This window comes from Phacochoerus africanus, chromosome 8, assembly GCF_016906955.1.
Source record: "Phacochoerus africanus isolate WHEZ1 chromosome 8, ROS_Pafr_v1, whole genome shotgun sequence".
NCBI lineage: Eukaryota > Metazoa > Chordata > Mammalia > Artiodactyla > Suidae > Phacochoerus > Phacochoerus africanus.
In genome coordinates, this window is record NC_062551.1 from 110,921,524 (window position 1) to 110,939,469 (window position 17,946).

Below are 17,946 nucleotides of genomic sequence, written 5' to 3' on the forward strand. Positions count from 1 at the left end.
AAGAGAATCTTGAAATACATTCTGATGGGTAATATAAAGTCAGCATATTTTTTAGCTTTTGGATTTTAATATGCATGGGTAACACTATAAATGTTCTTAAGTTGAATATTTATTGTACATGTAGATGTTTATTTGATATGTATTTTCATAGGCTATTGTCATTTGCCAAAATGAGTGGCCACAGTTTTTTAGCCCTGAATTAAATGTCTTCTATGTATTTTAGAGAATTATGGGTTTCAAAAGCTACTGCTGTTTTGGGGGATCTGTAAAATAAAAACCAACGCAAATGCACACAATCTGTGGTTAAGAGAGTGAGTTTTATTACATTATACTTTCCAGGTAGTAAATACATCTTCCTAATAACTTTGATGCCATAAACGTATTATGAAAGACAGAATTACTTTCAGGCGTAAATTATTCTGGATTTGCATATTCTATAGTGTTTATGATGAGAATTTATATTGGCTCTCTGTTGCTTGGTAAGTTTGTCTATTAGGCTCGCACTGTCATTCTCAGCTGTCACAAAGGCAATTTCTGTATCAAATGTTCATACCATGTGGGAACAGTGTCAACAGGCTGCAACAAACAGCTTTGCTGGGATCGATTCTAGCATTTGAATTTGCTCTTCTATTTTGGAATTTTTTTGGTTCATTATTGAGTTTAAACCACTAAGTCAGTTGCCTGGTTTCATGGCCTAAGAAGAATACTCTGTTCTATTTGGAATCATACCTCCAATAACGAAATAGCTTCATTCCATCATACATGTTATCAAAATATTTCTAAAATCTTCAAGACTGAGCCACAGTTTAAGCCAACACCAGCCAACTGCATTAGGTAAAGGATCGGAAGACAGAAAAGTAGAAGAATTTATGAAAAACATCAAACAACAGAAACAAAGTGTAGGAATCTTATGTTTAAGCAATTATTTAAATACCAAAAAAAAAAACCCTCCTTCTACTGTAAAAGTTGAGATGAAAATGTCTTCTATAATGAAAACATACATACATACAAATTCTGAGCCCCCTACTTTTCCCAATTTTAAGAAAGCCCCAAAAACTTAAAAAATGACTCTTACCCTTTGTACTCTTTGGATGAACTATATACATGTGCAGGGTAGGGACCACTTTACAATTTGGGGGCGCTTGTTGTGCTTTTCCTTAGGGAAGAGATGGCATCGTTTCCTGGCTGGGTATAATTCATTTATGTCCTTCCAGTTTTTTCTCTCTGATCTCTTTTCTGTATATCTGTCAGCAGCCCTCTCCTGGGAGCTGCACGATGCACTTCATTAATAAGAAGGGATTAAAGGAAAAAGCCCCAGTCTCCTAATACACTTGGATAATTTGGTACCATCCACAAGGCAATAGACCCCTGCTGCATAGATGTCATTAGAAAGGTACAATTTCATTACTTTTTACTGGCAGAGCCTTGAGTGAAATACAAAATATGTTGTCTCATATGCGGGGAAAGAAAAGTGCAAAAGCATTCGTTGGCTGCATGCCCCTAAAAGAGTAGAATGCAAAAATGTATTTTACGGCTTTTACATTCATATTGCCTTCCCTTAGTCGTCCTTGCACTCATGCTTTTATTAACTCTTGAGCAAAATAAAGATTAAAAGAAAATCATTTATAATCTTCAATCCCAAATAAAATTTGTCTGTATTTTCTTAAACTAACATACCTGTTTTAAATACCTACTATGTGCCAGGTACTCTGCTTATTGCTGCAAAATGAATGACAAAAACATCATTCATGGTTTGTTTTTTTTTCAGCACTAACTTATTGAATGCTTTACTTGGAAGTAAGTGTAAAAGTGAGTGTGTTAGAAGTAAACCATATGGCTGAATAAAAATGATCATAAGCCAGTAAACTGTAGATGTATTCAGAAAACATTTCATTCTTTCCTTGTCAACCTACCTTATTTTTGAACGGACACGTTGCTGATGGTTGGTAGCATTCTCTTTTGAGTGGAATCACCTCAGTTCTAAGCCCTTGGTGGTATATTGTGCAAACATTTGAACAGGTGGGCATCATCCATCCTTAGAAATGCACTTAGTTTCTAGAGATGCTGCCTTAAACAGGCAGCAACGTGCATCAGTGGTGGAGGGTATGGTGAGCCATGCCTCGGAAAAGAGGGCCTGGGATTTAAGTCCTTTCCCTAAAAGATGCCAGTGCACTACAGTGATGTGACGTCTCTCTAGGAACCTTGTGCATGACTTTCCTAGCACCGAAGAGAATCAGATTTAATAGTGGTCTATTATCTCACTGCCCCAGACACAAAATTGCCATTAACACTAAAAAGTGGCACCCGGTCACAACTGTGAGTGGGAGAAGAAAGCCCCTGATTATCAGCTATTGACAAACCACTCTTTGCAGTGCTAGGTTTTTGCTTTATTACTAGTTTTTGTTTAGTGAAATTGACTTTTGCAGCTCTTTATCTATGATAAAAGCTAGACTAGACAGTTAAGATGATAGAAACTGGGGTTTCCAGACACCATTTTACTGACATAAGGCAAAGCAGTAGAGGAAAAGAAACAAACAAACAAACTTCAAACAAACAAAAACAGGCTATTTTGACAAACGAGTCAGTAATCAAAACACTTGAAAAACATGTTGGGTTACGTACAGTATCTCTCTATACGTGAAGGATTGGTCATCCACTCAGCTTTGAATACAGAATATTTTGATGTCCTCAACCTTTTATTTCGTAATCATGTTGTTTCTTATCTCTCATGTACTTTAATTCATTAAAATATCATTGCATGCACAATGAAGATTATCAATAAATGTCATGAGAAGTGGGAGAGTAGCAGCGACTGGGACTGGCAGGACCAGTTTACACCTTCTAGAACGAGCAGAACTTAATAATTAACAAAAAGTTAGGACTTGACTAGTTATGCTCTTGTTATCAAAAATATGTCTCAGCTAATGTTTAAATATAGATAACCAACAAAATCCCCAGTTTTGCCAATAAATTAAAAAAATATATGCAAAAGGTTAAGTGGTTAAGAGTTTAGATTGTTAACATGCGGTGTTATTTGAGGATGCGCACTGAAAACAGATCAACTATCGAAACCAGTGTACAGATTTCCTTTTTCCTTGTGAGTTTTGTATGATGACAGATTTCCATCCACCCCTATAAGATCTTATAAGTCTGTTTGTCTTGAATCTGAATAGGCGACTTAGGATTTGGATATTTTATTAGGTGATCCCTGAACATTCTTCGAATTTTTGGGCTTTAGTTCCATATTACCTTAGGCATTAAGGAGGAGGAAGGAATATTATGAATTGAAGTTTGGGTTGGTTGTTGGGTATTTGAAATATAAATGAAAACAATTCATTAGCAATGACTCTTGTTAATATTCTTGTTGCCAAGGCAGTTTATGCATAAGGGATTATTTGTAAAAGAACAGGTTATATTTTTTTCTTGAATATGCACGACTCTCTGACGTATTGTCTTTTGCCATTGATAAACTTGATTTAACAAAATAAATACTTAAATGAGGATTGCCCACAATGATTTCATGGTAGAGGAGAAATAAACTGATAGGCATGCCTGTAAACTCAGTCAGACAAGGTTTTACAAAATCTTGACACGCGTTTTAAATGGATTATTAACGAATAGCAAATAGATAAATTAGATACATATTTGCTCTGGGGATACATCAAAAAGATTTTTTTAGAGATCTGAAATTCACGATAGGTTTCTTCCATTCCTCCTTGGTAAATAATGAAATATTTACTGTCTAGACTGAGTAATATGACATGAAACGACAAACCTGCACATGTCTAATTTATAACAAATCTGTTTCCTTAATGGGTGGAAGGAAATCTGAGGACAGTTCTGGGGGCTCCTGTCTGCTTTCAGTGCTCTCTTCTAGTCATACTGAAGATAACACCTCTCCAGATGGGTCTTTCCCCTTCTTCTCCTCACCCCGGTCAATATCGATCACGTGTACCACTCCAGGTTTTAGAATCAAGTCCTCGGTCTCAACCTGACTTCTGTTGTCATCCACCTCCATGTAGCTCCCTTTTGTTTGTTGGCTAGCTTTGCTGAAGGCTTCTTTGAAACGACGTTTGAGTTCAACATCTGGACAGAAGACATACTCATAAAGGCTGCCGGCAAGGACAGCTCCTATTATTGGTCCAACCCAATATATCTGGGGGAAAGATGGAAGAGTTATAGAGTGTAAGTAGAGTAAAACTATTCCTTTGAACCATGCATGAATATAGAACTTAGCTGGTTTAAATTAAGACAGCAAATGTGTCATGAAAAAAAAAGAGAGAATTGGAAAGAAAATAAGAAAATACATTAAATCTACATCAGAGATCCATACATTACTAAGTAACATTTGAACAGAAAATAAGACTATTTCCTTTTTGCTTCTCCTGCATCCACTAATTATGTTCTTTCCATTTTCTGATAATCCTTAAAGTAAAGATAGCTCCTCTTTGGTGGTACTATAAATTGAGAAGACACTAAGACTGCTTCAACTAAAATAGAAAAAAAAAAAAAGAAATTCTGGAGAGTACTTATTTTCTTAATATTGCCATCTTACGTTGGTTTCCTGCGTAATCACAATCATAGTACTGATTGTATCATGTGGGGCTTTAATTATTCAGTACAGCATGATAAATGGAATCCCAGCTCTACCACTTAGCAATTTTGTGACTGTTTACATTTCTTGCCTAACTTCCTAAACCTTAATTTCCTCGTCTGAAAATTAGGGATTATAATAATACGTACCTCATGGGTTGTCAGGATTATACTGAAATAATACTTGTAAAGTACTTAGTTCCAGTTTCATAATAACCTGCTCCATTCCATGTTTCCTAGACAATTTAAAGATACATAGGACTAGGCTGGCTAGAAGTCGCTTTTCTTATGTTACATGCTTTTCTCTCTAAAATTTGTTGCTTTGACTTGAGAGAAAACCTCAAGATCAGCCTTTTAATCTTCTTGCTGAGCGTTTTTATCCTCATGGTTTCTTACACTGACGACTTGGTGGAAAACTCTGTCCTGAGTTTATGAATGATGGTTAGTTCAGGATTAGCCATTCCATAGGATTTTAATTCAATATCTGGAAGTTGGTTGTTTTTTTTTTTTTTTTAATCAAATCACTTATGTGTCTAGAATAAACTAAGTTTTGAGTTTGGATAAACTTCACCGTGTGCTTTAAAGGCTGAAAAATACTAGACATTCATTCAATAGATAAACTTGAGCAAGAGAAACCCTGCTTTTTGGACACTCTCTGAACTAGCTTGTACACAGTACTCTTCTTGTATTAACTCATTTAATTCCAACAATGACCTTTAAGGTAGATATCATTAGTACCCCATTTTCTGGGTAAGAAAATGGACACTCTGAGGCTTGCTTAAAATGTCATGCTTAGCAGGTGGTTGAGCTGGGATTTCAAGTCTGTCTGATTTCGAATCTCTCTATTTTCCATTGCTACACTTCTCTCATTTGGTAAAAAAAAAAAAAAAAAAAAAAAAAAATCTGATGAATGCTTCCAGCTTAAAACATTCTCTGGAAATTGAGCTCACTTAGCATCCTCAGTGCAAAATCTAAAGAAAATTCAAACTTTAAGCTGAAGCTGAACACATATACTTAACAGGGAAATTGTTGATATAGAGTGGCACAAGAACCAAGTTCTTTATCTTGAACATGAAAGAAACCACGTGAGAATTTACCTTCTCTATGCCCTTTCAAAGGCAAAAAGAGAGCCCTCCTCTAAATGTCTTTGCTCTTTGTTCCTTTGGTAATATCTCATTAGGTATGTTTTCTATTCCAGGAGCTACAAATCCGGCAAGGGAGAAAAAAGACTGCTAAATAATTAAGACATTTCCCCCAAAATACTTATGAAGAGGACACTTAGCAGCATACTCTTAAAAATAAACAAATCTCAGTTTTAAGTTGCTATTCCCAAGGTCATAACGTCCTTTTAAAATTCATAAAGGTAAAGAATTTTTATGGCTAAAAATATAGAAAATCCAGAAAAGTATAAAGAAGACTAAAAAATGTTATTTCCCTACACACAAAATTCTTCATTAATATCTCATTGTTATTTCTAGTCTATTGATCTACAGATATACTTTAAATTAGTTGTTCATTTCACACAATCATTGCTACAAAACGAACATTCATTAAGTCTGTTATAAAATAGCAGCAAGGGGAAACCTTTCATTCAGTCAACAAACGAAACCTTTTCTTGCTATTTAAATTTTAGCTAGTTTACCACAACTCACAAGTAATTATTGAAAACATATATTTTCGGAGTTCCTGTTGTGGCTCAGTGAAAAGAATCTTACTAGCATCCATGAAGATACAGGTTCAATCCCTGGCCTTGCTCAGTGGGTTAAGGATCCAGCGTTGCTGTGGCTGTGGTGTAGGCCAGCGGCTATAGCTCTGATTCAACCCCTAGCCTGGGAACCTCCATATGCCGTGGGTGTGGCTCTCAAAATACAATAAATAAATATAAATACAAATAAAAATTAAGCCTCCCTTGGGAAAAAAAAACATATATTTCACCCACATTTTGAAGTCCTCGTGGATTAAAAGTTGACATTTTTTTCTAAATTTTAATTACAAAAATTGTTTGAATGTGTAGTTGAACTAAAAGTTGGACTTTTATCATAAGATCTATATATACTGCCCATTAAAAATTTCCATTCTTGTTGATGTGACAAATCTTTTGAGGCATAAATGGAAATATCAGTGGAAAAAAAACAATCTCATGGATGGTATTGTTGCCTAAGTTGTTACATGGCTGGTTCCAAAATCTTGTTTTTGATCACTCATATTGTTATTTTTTAAAATTTTTTATTTTATTTTTTTTGTCTTTTTGCCTTTTTGAGGGTCGCTCCTGTGGCATATGGAGGTTCCCAGGCTAGGGGTCGAATCGAAGCTGTAGCCACCGGCCTATGCCAGAGCCACAGCAACACGGGATCTGAGCTGCATCTGCAACCCACACCACAGCTCACGGCAATGCCGGATCCTTAACCCACTGAGCTAGGCCAGGGATCGAACCCGCAACCTCATGGTTCCTAGTCGGATTCGCTAACCACTGAGCCACGACAGGAACGCCACTTATATTGTTATCTAATGGTATAGATTACTTATAAAAACTTGGTACATGTTTCTCAGAAGTGAATGCACATAACAGTGGGGCAATATCTCCTCCTTTGCAAGGTACATAGTGGTTGAGTGAGTGTGACTGAGTCAGTAACCACTGTGTGCATGAGTGAAACCATAATGACACCTATAACGGAAAAGAACCTGAGAAAGAATAGATAGATAGGTAGGTAGATAGATAATATATATCTATATATATCCGAATCACTTAGCTGTATACCTGAAACTAACACAACCTTGTAAATCAACTATACTTCAATTTAAAAAAACCCTAAGGGAGTTCCCTTTGTGGCTCAGCAGTTAATGAACCTGACTAGGATCCATGAGGATGCAGGTTTGATCCCTGGCCTAGCTCAGTAGGTTAAGGATCTGGTATTGCTGTAAGCTGTGGAGTAGGTCGCAGATGCAGCTCGGATCCTGCGTTGCTGTGGCTGTGGTGTAGGCCAGCAGCTGTAGCTCTGATTCGACCCCTAGCCTGGGAACCTCCATACGCCGTGGGTGCGGCCCTAGAAAGCAACAAAATAAAACAAACAAAAAACTTTAAAAAACTCCATAAATGACATATTCTTACATTCATGAATTAAAAATAAAAGGTATAACATAGCATTTATAACATAGAAAGAAAAAAAAAGTTAGCCCCATTTTAATCTGTTTGACATACATCTAATCTTTTAATTGATTATTGTAAGGTAGTGTATAAGAGGACTTTAAAACTGCCATGGTATTTATCAAGGGATTTAAATTTCGTTTTTGGTAGGAAACAGTGGAAAAGAAATTGATCGTGGTTTTAGAAACATACTACTGCTCTCTGGAAGCGCTGTCCCACATTAATAAGAAGGGTAGGCATGCGACCAAGAAATGTGTCTTTTCTGAAAGTCATTTATTTTTCCAGCTACAGTTATGGGGATAATAGCATAAGCATTTGCACTATTTTTTTTCTCACCATCTGCAGTTCAAATACTTCCAATTTGCATACTATTAATTGGGTTCATGCTTCTGTAAATAAAAAAGGTAAATATTTTTGCTATGGGTACTGCTTTTAAGCATTTCTCTTTCTTTTCTTTTTTTTCTTCTTTTCTGGAAGAATATTTTCTATTATTGCTGGGAATTATTTAGTTTTAATTCTTTAGATACCATATTCACTTCCCCACCCTGATTTTAACTTGTTCCAGATAGGCAACTTCCATGTATAATCTGTCCTGCCGAAGTCTTTCAGATACAGTGCCCAGGAACAGATATGAGATGAGATGTGCTTAAAAAAGTGCTTAAGAAAAGACTATCACTGAAGGCCCAGAACAGATATGAGATGAGATGTTTTGCAGCAGATAAGTGCTACTCTCTTCCTAGTTTTATGAAAAATGTAATCAAGTGGAGGATGAGTGTCAAAGTTTGGAGGAAGAGAAACTAGTGAGCAAAATAATGGGGAAAAAAGGGCTTTAGGAGTTCCTGCTGTGGTGCAATGGCTCAGGTTGCTGCAGAGGCGCAGGTTCAATCCTGGCCCTTGCAGTGGGTTAAAGGATTCAGCAGATTCAATTCCTGGCCTGGGAAATTCCAGATGCTGAAGGTGTGGCCATTTAAAAAAAAAAAAAAAAAAAAAAGAGCTCTATGGGATGAAAACAGGGACAATGAACATGATGGTTACCCAGTGGTTTTCCCAATTTCCCATGATAACTGCAGGTCCAAAGGATCGGGCAGGGTTCATACTGGCACCGGTGTAATTGATCTATAGGGAAAAAGAACACAACTTCAGACATTGTTGAGACAGGGCTACAGGCAGGTTATTCTTCACTGCAATTTGCTACCATTTACCAAGTCAGTTAGAGGAACTGTCAGATGTTAGCAGCCAGGTCAACAGTCTCATCACACAGTTAGCCAAATAATCACGTAAAATGGACAGACAAGGCTGGATACTAAAGAACTACAACTGTGATACACAACCTCTTCAGGCCAGCTCTAGGGTGACATGGATCAATTATTTAAATGGACTTGGAAACTTACTGCAAATAAATGTCCAATTGCAACAGAAAATCCAATTGCTAAAGCTATTGAACCAGTGACATCAGTCCGTTTGGAATCACAGCTGGCAAAAATAGTAAACACCAACTGAAATGTGATTATCAACTCTACCAGGAGACCGTGACCAGCGCTAAGATTTCCATGAACCTAGAAAGAGAAAAATACTCCATCAGCATTAAGGCAGGAGAACACTTTCTGATGACATATCATTGCGAAAGGCACATTTTATCCCTGTAAAAATTGATGGTTAGTTTGAGTCTTTTATCCCACTCCAACTGAGACTCTCCCCCGCAAAAAAAACCCAGAAAAAATAAATTCTACTCATTTTTTGGGCCAACACAGGTAATTAGTTACTCTTACAATGACCAAGCGGGAGTTTGTGGTGAATGTCTTTTTCTACAAAGAAAGCAAAATATGCCACTGCTGCATTTAACTTATAAAAGAGTTTCTCGAGGGTCTTGTAATTTTATAAGGCAATGATTAAGTCCTTTAATTAGATTTAATTAATATATATTTCAATTAAAATTTAAACTGTGTGTAGTTTTTTAATCAACCCTGGTGCTGAGCTATCAAATGATATTCCTAATCAGCAAAGTACAAAACTGGGATCAAATGCCAATTTACTTTTTTTTTTTTTCGGCTTTTTAGGGCTGCAGTCTCAGCATATGGAGGTTTCCAGGCTAGGGGTCCAATCGGAGCTACAGCTGCTGGCCTAAGCCACAGCCACAGCAATGCCAGATCAGAGCCTCGTCTGCAACCTACACTACAGCTCATGGCAACACCGGATCCTTAACCCACTGAACAAGACCAGGGATCGAACCCACAACCTCATGGTTCCTAGTCGGATTCGTTTCTGCTGCACCATGACAGAAACTCCCAATTTACTTTTTTAAGTGTGACCCTTGATATATATAGATCATTTAAACCTCATGTGCATGATAAGAAACAAAATTGTTCCTTCTGCTAGTGAACCAACAAATACTTGCAATAAAAATGCCTTAAGTTAAATATATAGTCAGTATAGCCCCTGGGACAGAGAGAGAGAGGAAAAAAACCAATACAATTTTGGTGCTACCCAGGCTTAGCAGTACTCAAGTCACTCAATATCAAGTAATGATTTCACATGATCTATTCAGGGTGGCTGGAATCAGTTTTCAACCCTCTCAAGAATCATCAGACATTCCCTGGGAATAAATTAGAAAATTTTAGGGAGGTCTTTGAGGCCAGCAGGGTGTCCTTTAGTAGCCTATAAGAAGCCTGGAGTCCTAGTTAGAAAACAAGAGCTAAAGATGGTACCGTGGTGACCCCCAAGCCCCCCACCACACTGGGAGGGGTGACCAGGTAGAGAATCCCGGCTCCAATGATGGCACCCAGGCACTGGGCTGCGATGTAAAAGACTGACTTGGCGATGCTAATCTTCCTGGTGCACACCATGGCCACCGTGACAGCAGGGTTGATGTGGCCGCCACTGATGTGGCCGAAACACTGTACCATCGTTGCAATGCTGAGTCCAAAGCAAAGGGAGATGAGAACCATATCAACAGGTAGGGGCTTTTCTGCTCCACCCCAGTTGATGGTGGATCCTAGGCTGAGGAGGACAAAGATAAGCATAGCCAGAAATTCCGCAGTGACTGCCTTCCAGAAAGCTTGAGTCCAGACCCCTTTGAAGGCCACCATGATAGTCTCTCTTCTACACAGAGGTCCACACTTCCTGAAAAGCAAAACAAATGGGCATCAGAAGCTACCAAACCTTATGCTTTGAGGTGAAGGTGTCCAGGCTGGTGGGAGGTGGGGAGAACCCGTAAAGGGTATTTGCATCCAAAAAAGAATGCTTCTGGAAAACCTCTTTACTTACTTAATTATCTCCTTAATGAACAGTCAAGAGATGGTTATTCTAATCCCCTTTAATATCCAACAATCATCCAGTTTCACAGGAAAATAATCTAAATTGTCTCAGAAGGGAAAATGTCTAAAACAAGATCCTTCAAGAAGAATAAAGTATATTTACCTTGTAATTAATTCCCTCACAACCAGTTTTTAGGTATAAATGTACTTCTTACATTAACAATGTCATTTACATTTGGCATGATATTATACATAGAAAACCCTAAGGACTCAACCCCAAAACTCCTTGAACTGATTAATCAATTCAGCAAAGTAGCAGGATATAAGATTAACACTCAGAAGTCAGTTGCATTTCTGTATACCAGCAATGAAATATTAGAAAAGGAATACAAAAATATAATACCTTTTAAAATTGCACCTCACAAAATCAAATACCTCGGAATACACCTGACCAAGGAGGTAAAGGACCTATATGCCGAGAACTATAAAACTTTAATCAAAGAAATCAAAGAAGATGTAAAGAAATGGAAAGATATTCCACGTTCCTGGATTGGAAAAATCAATATTGTAAAAATGGCCATACTACCCAAAGCAATCTACAGATTCAATGCAATCCCTATCAAATGACCCAGGACATTTTTCACAGAACTAGAACAAACAATCCAAACATTTATACGGAACAACAAAAGACCCAGAATCGCCAAAGCAATCCTGAGAAACAAAAACCAAGCAGGAGGCATAACTCTCCCAGACTTCAAGAAATACTACAAAGCCACAGTCATCAAAACAGTGTGGTACTGGTATCAAAACAGACAGACAGACCAATGGAACAGAATAGAGAATCCAGAAATAAACCCTGACACCTATGGTCAATTAATCTTTGACAAGGGAGGCAAGAACATCAAATGGGAAAAAGAAAGTCTATTCAGCAAGCATTGCTGGGAAACCTGGACAGCTGCATGCAAAGCAATGAAACGAGAACACACCCTCACACCATGCACACAAATAAACTCAAAATGGCTGAAAGACTTAAACACACGACAGGACACCATCAAACTCCTAGAAGAAAACACAGGCAGAACACTCTCTGACATCAACATCATGAATATTTTCTCAGGTCAGTCTCCCAAAGCAATCGAAATGAGAGCAAAAATAAACCCATGGGACCTCATCAAACTGAAAAGCTTTTGCACAGCAAAGGAAACCCAAAAGAAAACAAAAAGACAACTTACAGAATGGGAGAAAATAGTTTCAAATGATGCAACCGACAAGGGCTTAATCTCTAGAATATATAAACAACTTATACAACCCAACAGCAAAAAAGCCAATCAATCAATGGAAAAATGGGCCAAAGACCTGAATAGACATTTCTCCAAAGAAGATATACAGATGGCCAACAAACACATGAAAAAATGCTCAACATCGCTGATTATAAGAGAAATGCAAATCAAAACTACCATGAGATATCACCTCACACCAGTCAGAATGGCCATCATTAATAAGTCCACAAATAACAAGTGCTGGAGCGGGTGTGGAGAAAAGGGAACCCTCCTACACTGTTGGTGGGAATGGAAACTGGTACAGCCACTATGGAGAACAGTTTGGAGATACCTTAGAAATCTATACATAGAACTTCCATATGACCCCGCAATCCCACTCTTGGGCATGTATCCGGACAAAACTCTACTTAAAAGAGACACGTGCACCCGCATGTTCATTGCAGCACTATTCACAATAGCCAAGACATGGAAACAACCCAAATGTCCATCGACAGATGATTGGATTCGGAAGAGCTGGTATATATACACAATGGAATACTCCTCAGCCATAAAAAAGAATGACATAATGCCATTTGCAGCAGCATGGATGGAGCTAGAGAATCTCATCCTGAGTGAAATGAGCCAGAAAGACAAAGACAAATACCAGATGATATCACTTATAAGTGGAATCTAATAACCAACACAAATGAACATTTCCTCAGAAAAGAAAATCATGGACTTGGAGAAGAGACTTGTGGCTGCCTGATGGGAGGGGGAGGGAGTGGGAGGGATAGGGAGCTTGGGCTTATCAGACACAATTTAGAATAGATTTACAAGGAGATCCTGCTGAATAGCATTGAGAACTTTGTCTAGATACTCATGTTGCAACAGAAGAAAGGCTGGGGGAAAAATGTAATTGTAATGTATACATGTAAGGATAACCTGACCCCCTTGCTGTACAGCGGGAAAATTAAAAAAAAAAAGAAACTGCTAAAAACAAACAAACAAACAAAAAAAACAATGTCATTTACATTTGGAACCTGCAGCCATAAAAAGGGAGGTTTTTTTTTTTTTTTTTTTCCTCCCCCAGTTTTGCACTTTATGGTTCAAATGGCATTCTGAAAATGGATCTGTAGAGCTGACTCTCCGTCCTCTACCCCAGTGGAGACTGGATGAAGGGGTGGCCTGGAAGGCTGTCTTTCAAGAAGGTGAATTCCTTTGGCGGGAGGGGACTTCTGGTGACCGGTAGGGGTGGTGGAGACCGGCCAAGCCCGAGCTGGGACCGTGAACTGGGCGGAGATGCTGCCGCGCTCTCCCCGGCCAGCGGGAGGAGTCCGGGAGTCCGCCGGGGTCCGAGGCGGCGCGGGGACTTAGCAACCTGTCAACCGCGGGCCCCAGGGCACCCGGAGCACCTCTCAGAGGGCGGGGAGTGGCCACCCCTGGCCGGGGAGCGGGGTGGCCTCTGGGCAGCACCAGGTGCACGGACGAAGCGGCCAGTCTGCCGGGGTCTCAGGCACTGGCACCTCGCCCTGGAAAGTGCATCCTGGTTTCCGCGGTGTTTTGCAGCCTTGAGGGACCCTCCCTTCTTGGGCCTGACTCGCCATCCCTGACTTTTACCACCACCCCCCACCCCACCCCCGTCTCAGACAAAACCTCCCCAAGGGATCCTGGCGGCCAGTGTGTGCCAGCAGCCCCTCTGGCTCCCTGCCCGCTCATTGTGGGGGATCGCGGCTTTGGCCGAGGTTGCGGACAAAGGTGTGCGCGCGGGGGGAGGGGGTGTTGTGTGGGGGGGTGGCCAGGGAGACAGTGGTCCTCGGAGCAGAAGGCTCTGGAGGACGGTTTTTTACCTAGTGTCTTCTTGATGGCCTTCTCTAACTTCAGCTGATGCCTCTTCCTGGAGGAGTTTGTGTGCTCTTGGGGGTGGGGAGAGGGGGCGGGGGAGAGATGGGGGAGAGGAAGTGAGGAGCAGCAAGGCAGCCTTTGGGAGGGAAGACTCTTCCTCCCACTTATTTTCTTTTTAACGTCTTGGGAATCTTCGGAGCCGAAAAGGTATGGGGTTTGAGGATATTAATGCCAACGGCTCATTCTGGCAAGAAATGGCTAGGATTCCCCTTGGGGGTAGTTACCTCTGTTACCCCATTATTCAAGACCTTTGCCTTGGATAGTGGTGGGAGCAGAGAATCAAGAAGAGCATTCAGCAAGACTCATCCCAGAGACTGTGAAAAGGGTTAGGCAAGAAAGCCACCTATGTTAACGAATTAGAATTATTGCAGCTTTGACACATTACTGAGCTGGGGGTGGGGGGAAGCTTCCTCCCCATCACTTACAGTCCCCAAGAGCAGTGGGGAAACGCTGTGCCAGCAAGGGCCAGGGCAACTTTGTCTTGACCTTTAGGATCTCAACTCAGCCCCCAGTTTGGCATGGGGTTTGGCTTCAGAGTGGGGAAGAGAAACCCATTTTCTGCCCGAGCCCAGATAGCTCCAGAAGGAACTGGCCCATCCTGTCCCCAGCGTCCACTGCCCCAGGGAACATCTCTAAGTGAATCCTGCAATTAGGAACCCCCCATAGGGAGGATCCTGACATCAGACTCTCTAGAGGAAGAGAAAATGAAGAGACAAAAGCAGCACTTGGAGCAGAGCAGGGAGGGTACCCTGGAGAGAGATTACCCGTATCCCCAAAGGAGAGGAACTCACAAGTGGAAAAAGAAGTTACAAGCGTGGCCTCTGCACTCACCAGCAGCCCAGTGCTGTAGCCGGGATGGCAGAGGGCAAGATGCTAGGTCAGGTGTGGGTCCTCTGTGGCCGGATTTAGTGGGAAAAAGGAAGAGGATAAGGCGGGAAGCTAAGGAAGCTGGGGGTGGGCAGGACGAGGCAGGTCCCATTCGGTAGCACAGGGATCCTGGGAGAGGCGGGCCTTGGGGACAGGCCCCCTCCCTGCTGCACCCGTCTCCCCTCACCTCTCCTGATCACTCTGCACATCGGCCTCAGTCTCCAGAGACCTAATCTATGAAGCTCAGTTGCTCTCTCAGCTTCAAACTTTCATCAGCCAGACAAATTAAAAAAAAAAGGAAAAAGAAAAAACCACCATACCCCAACCCCCCCAGCCCCAAACAGATAAATATACTCCTTAAGCGTGCATTTAGCTTTCTTTGAAAACCCACAAAATCAGATCTTTTTCCAGGACAGAGTGACCAGGCTCGTTTTCTCTGAACCCCCAAATTCCCTGGCCGCCCACACATACCTCTGGCTGGACAAGGGCTCACCCCAGCGTCTGTCTCTCACAGCCGCTCTAATTATTTACCGGTCTGTATTCACACTCCCTGGAAATGCATCAACACCATTTGTTTTGTTTCTTTTGCCTCAGAACAAAGGGGGTTTGTTGATGTGACTGGGTTCTACTGAGCTGGGACACTTACTTTCTAGCTGAACACCCAGTCTGATCCACTTCTGGATGGCTGGGCTCCTGGGTGAGTAAATTTTCTGCTGAAAAATACTACAGAGAGCTTTACCTCCATAAGGTCATTTTCTTGTGCTTTCACAGGTCTCCAATCTATGAAGGATTTTGCCACAAAGCATCCTATTTCTTCTGCCCTCTCTCTGCCTCTTTTCTGAATATGCCCAGTACCCACCTCTGAAAGAAGCACCCACTTGCCCTAGAGTTTCTTCTAGATTCTGCCTGAGGAGGCACACATATCTGTAATAAAAAGAGTCAGAGTTTCATCTTTTGGCCCCAAGCATTGTTCCCTTAAGGCAAAGGACTTACCCCCACCGCCTGGCTGCGGGTCTGTCACTCATGCCTCCCCTGGCCAGAGTGCCACGCTCATTGCCTGCCCCTCAGCTCCCAGTGAGCTGGGAGTCAGATTACGGCCACTTGTCTGATTGGGTTTTTGGAGTCTAGGGGTGGAAAGATTCTGCACCATGTGGCAATCGCTGTTATATTTGAACTTGAAATGACTTTCTCTACCTGATCACTCTAGACCCAAGGCATTTCAGGAACACAAAACGCTGGCTCATATTTTGTTTCTTTAGCTGGTCCTCCTTGGAAATGATGATTTCCCCAAATCTTTATTGGAGTGCCTCCCACCCCAGAAAATCGCCGAGAATTTGCCTTTTGGGGGTTATGGGTGTATGTGAAGTCGGGCAACGTTAGAGCATAAGGTTTGCACTATCCAGCATTTGAGATGAATTGAGATTAGGCTGTGATGCATTTGTTTCTGAGTGGCAAATTACCCAGTGGGTTCTGTTGGAAGTTTTTGATATGACAAGCAGCTTTTTGAGCAGAGTGGGATACTGAAGGTCCCTTGTAGTGTGGGCAGCATTGGTTTGGATAACAGGGAATAAAACTGCTGTAGAGTCTCACTTGACTATTATGTTCAAAACAATTGTTGGGTAAGAAGTATAAAATTTTAAATACATAGTGGTTGGTTGGGTGGGCACAAAATTATTGGGAATGGTAGGTAAACTCAATATCCAAAAACCTAAAGACAGGACTGGCTGCCTCACTTGTGAGGTCCTGTGCAAATGAATGCAGGACCCCTTGTTCAAAAACAATTAGGGATTTCAAGATTGTAACAGTAGGACATGAATCAGTGTGGGGCTCTTCTAAATGTGTGGGTTGTGTGCCCATGAAGGCAGCCATGTCTTAGGACTTAGGTGAACTTGGGGAAATCTGAGAATTAGTGCCTGCATCACCATCTCATTAATTTTCTTCTTCCTTTAAATGGATCTCTGGTACTTGGAATAATCATAATCCTTGGGTTTGACACCTGCTATTATGGGTACATAATGGCCTTTTATTTTATCATAATTGTATCATTTTAACCACTTTTTAATAAGGTGTTGAACATCTCTGAACCCACTACTCAATCCAACAATTAGACCTGTGATAATAACTCACATCTACCTAGGGAACCCTGCCTCTCAGTCCATCATCTCATTCCATATATATTTTTTTTCCTCTGAATGAAGTATGGCAAGAAAGAAAGATAGCAGAGAGAAGAAAACAGTTTTGTTTTCTTGTCCTGTTTGTGTACTTGAGAATTGGGAAACACTGAAAAGAGGAATTAAAAGTTTTGAGTGTGAATTTCATAGGAACTTTTTCTGTTTCAAGCATTCTTAGATAACAAAGCCTGAATTTACATCCTTATGAATGTGGCCGCACATTGATGGCTGTTCATCAGGGTTTTAGCCTTTTAAAAATATGCCCCCTAGGGGAGTTCCATGGTGGTCTAGTGGTTAGGATTCTGAGCTTTCCAGGTTCAATCCTTGGTCTGGGAACTGAGACCCCACATCAAGCTGCTGTGGGATCCCACAATGTGCCCCCCTCAAAAAATGCCCCCTTAAAGTTAGGATAAATTCTGATGGGAGGAAGGGGGAATTTATGTGAATCCCACAAAGAGCACTTAAAATATTTCATGTTGCTGCTTAAAGCTGTTTACCATTCAGATTTTAGAATAAGATTTTTTTTTTTAAGGTGCAAATGTTTTTTTTTCTCCTTTAATTTGAACCTTTTGACATTGAGTCAGAAGTGTTTGTGAGGGCTTTAAACTCAAGGAAAAATCCTGCTGCCAGGCTTAGATTCTTCCTCAAGAATGAGGGCCATGGTCCCATCCTCAGGTACCCACCAAAAGTGGCACTCCTAAGGCTGCTGGTCCCCAAGGGGGTAAGGGGGGCATTTTTGCAGGTTCACCCTTTGC

General features: G+C 40.7%; 1 protein-coding gene across 1 annotated transcript; it reads right to left on the reverse strand.

Annotated features, from left to right (window-relative positions):
* Positions 1 to 298: 298 nt before the first annotated feature.
* AQP4 (aquaporin 4) lies at positions 299 to 16,168 on the reverse strand. Its single transcript, XM_047794015.1, has 5 exons — positions 16,014 to 16,168; positions 10,444 to 10,858; positions 9,130 to 9,294; positions 8,774 to 8,854; positions 299 to 4,156 (listed from the first exon to the last, which is right to left on the reverse strand). Exons 1-5 carry the CDS (start codon positions 16,043 to 16,045, stop codon positions 3,878 to 3,880), a joined length of 972 nt encoding a protein of 323 aa, XP_047649971.1. The 5' UTR covers positions 16,046 to 16,168; the 3' UTR covers positions 299 to 3,877.
* Between the last annotated feature and the right edge of the window lie 1,778 nt (positions 16,169 to 17,946).

Bases quoted from the DNA above. Each gene is read 5' to 3' on its own strand.
- AQP4 (XM_047794015.1), bottom strand. From the start codon at position 16,045: ATGAGTGACAGACCCGCAGCCAGGCGGTGGGG. The intron at 9,295-10,443 runs GTACCATCTTTA...TTCTCTTTCTAG, and splicing joins GGGGCTTGGGGGTCACCACG to GTTCATGGAAATCTTAGCGC. The intron at 4,157-8,773 runs GTAACCATCATG...TCTTTCCCCCAG, and splicing joins GAAATTGGGAAAACCACTGG to ATATATTGGGTTGGACCAAT.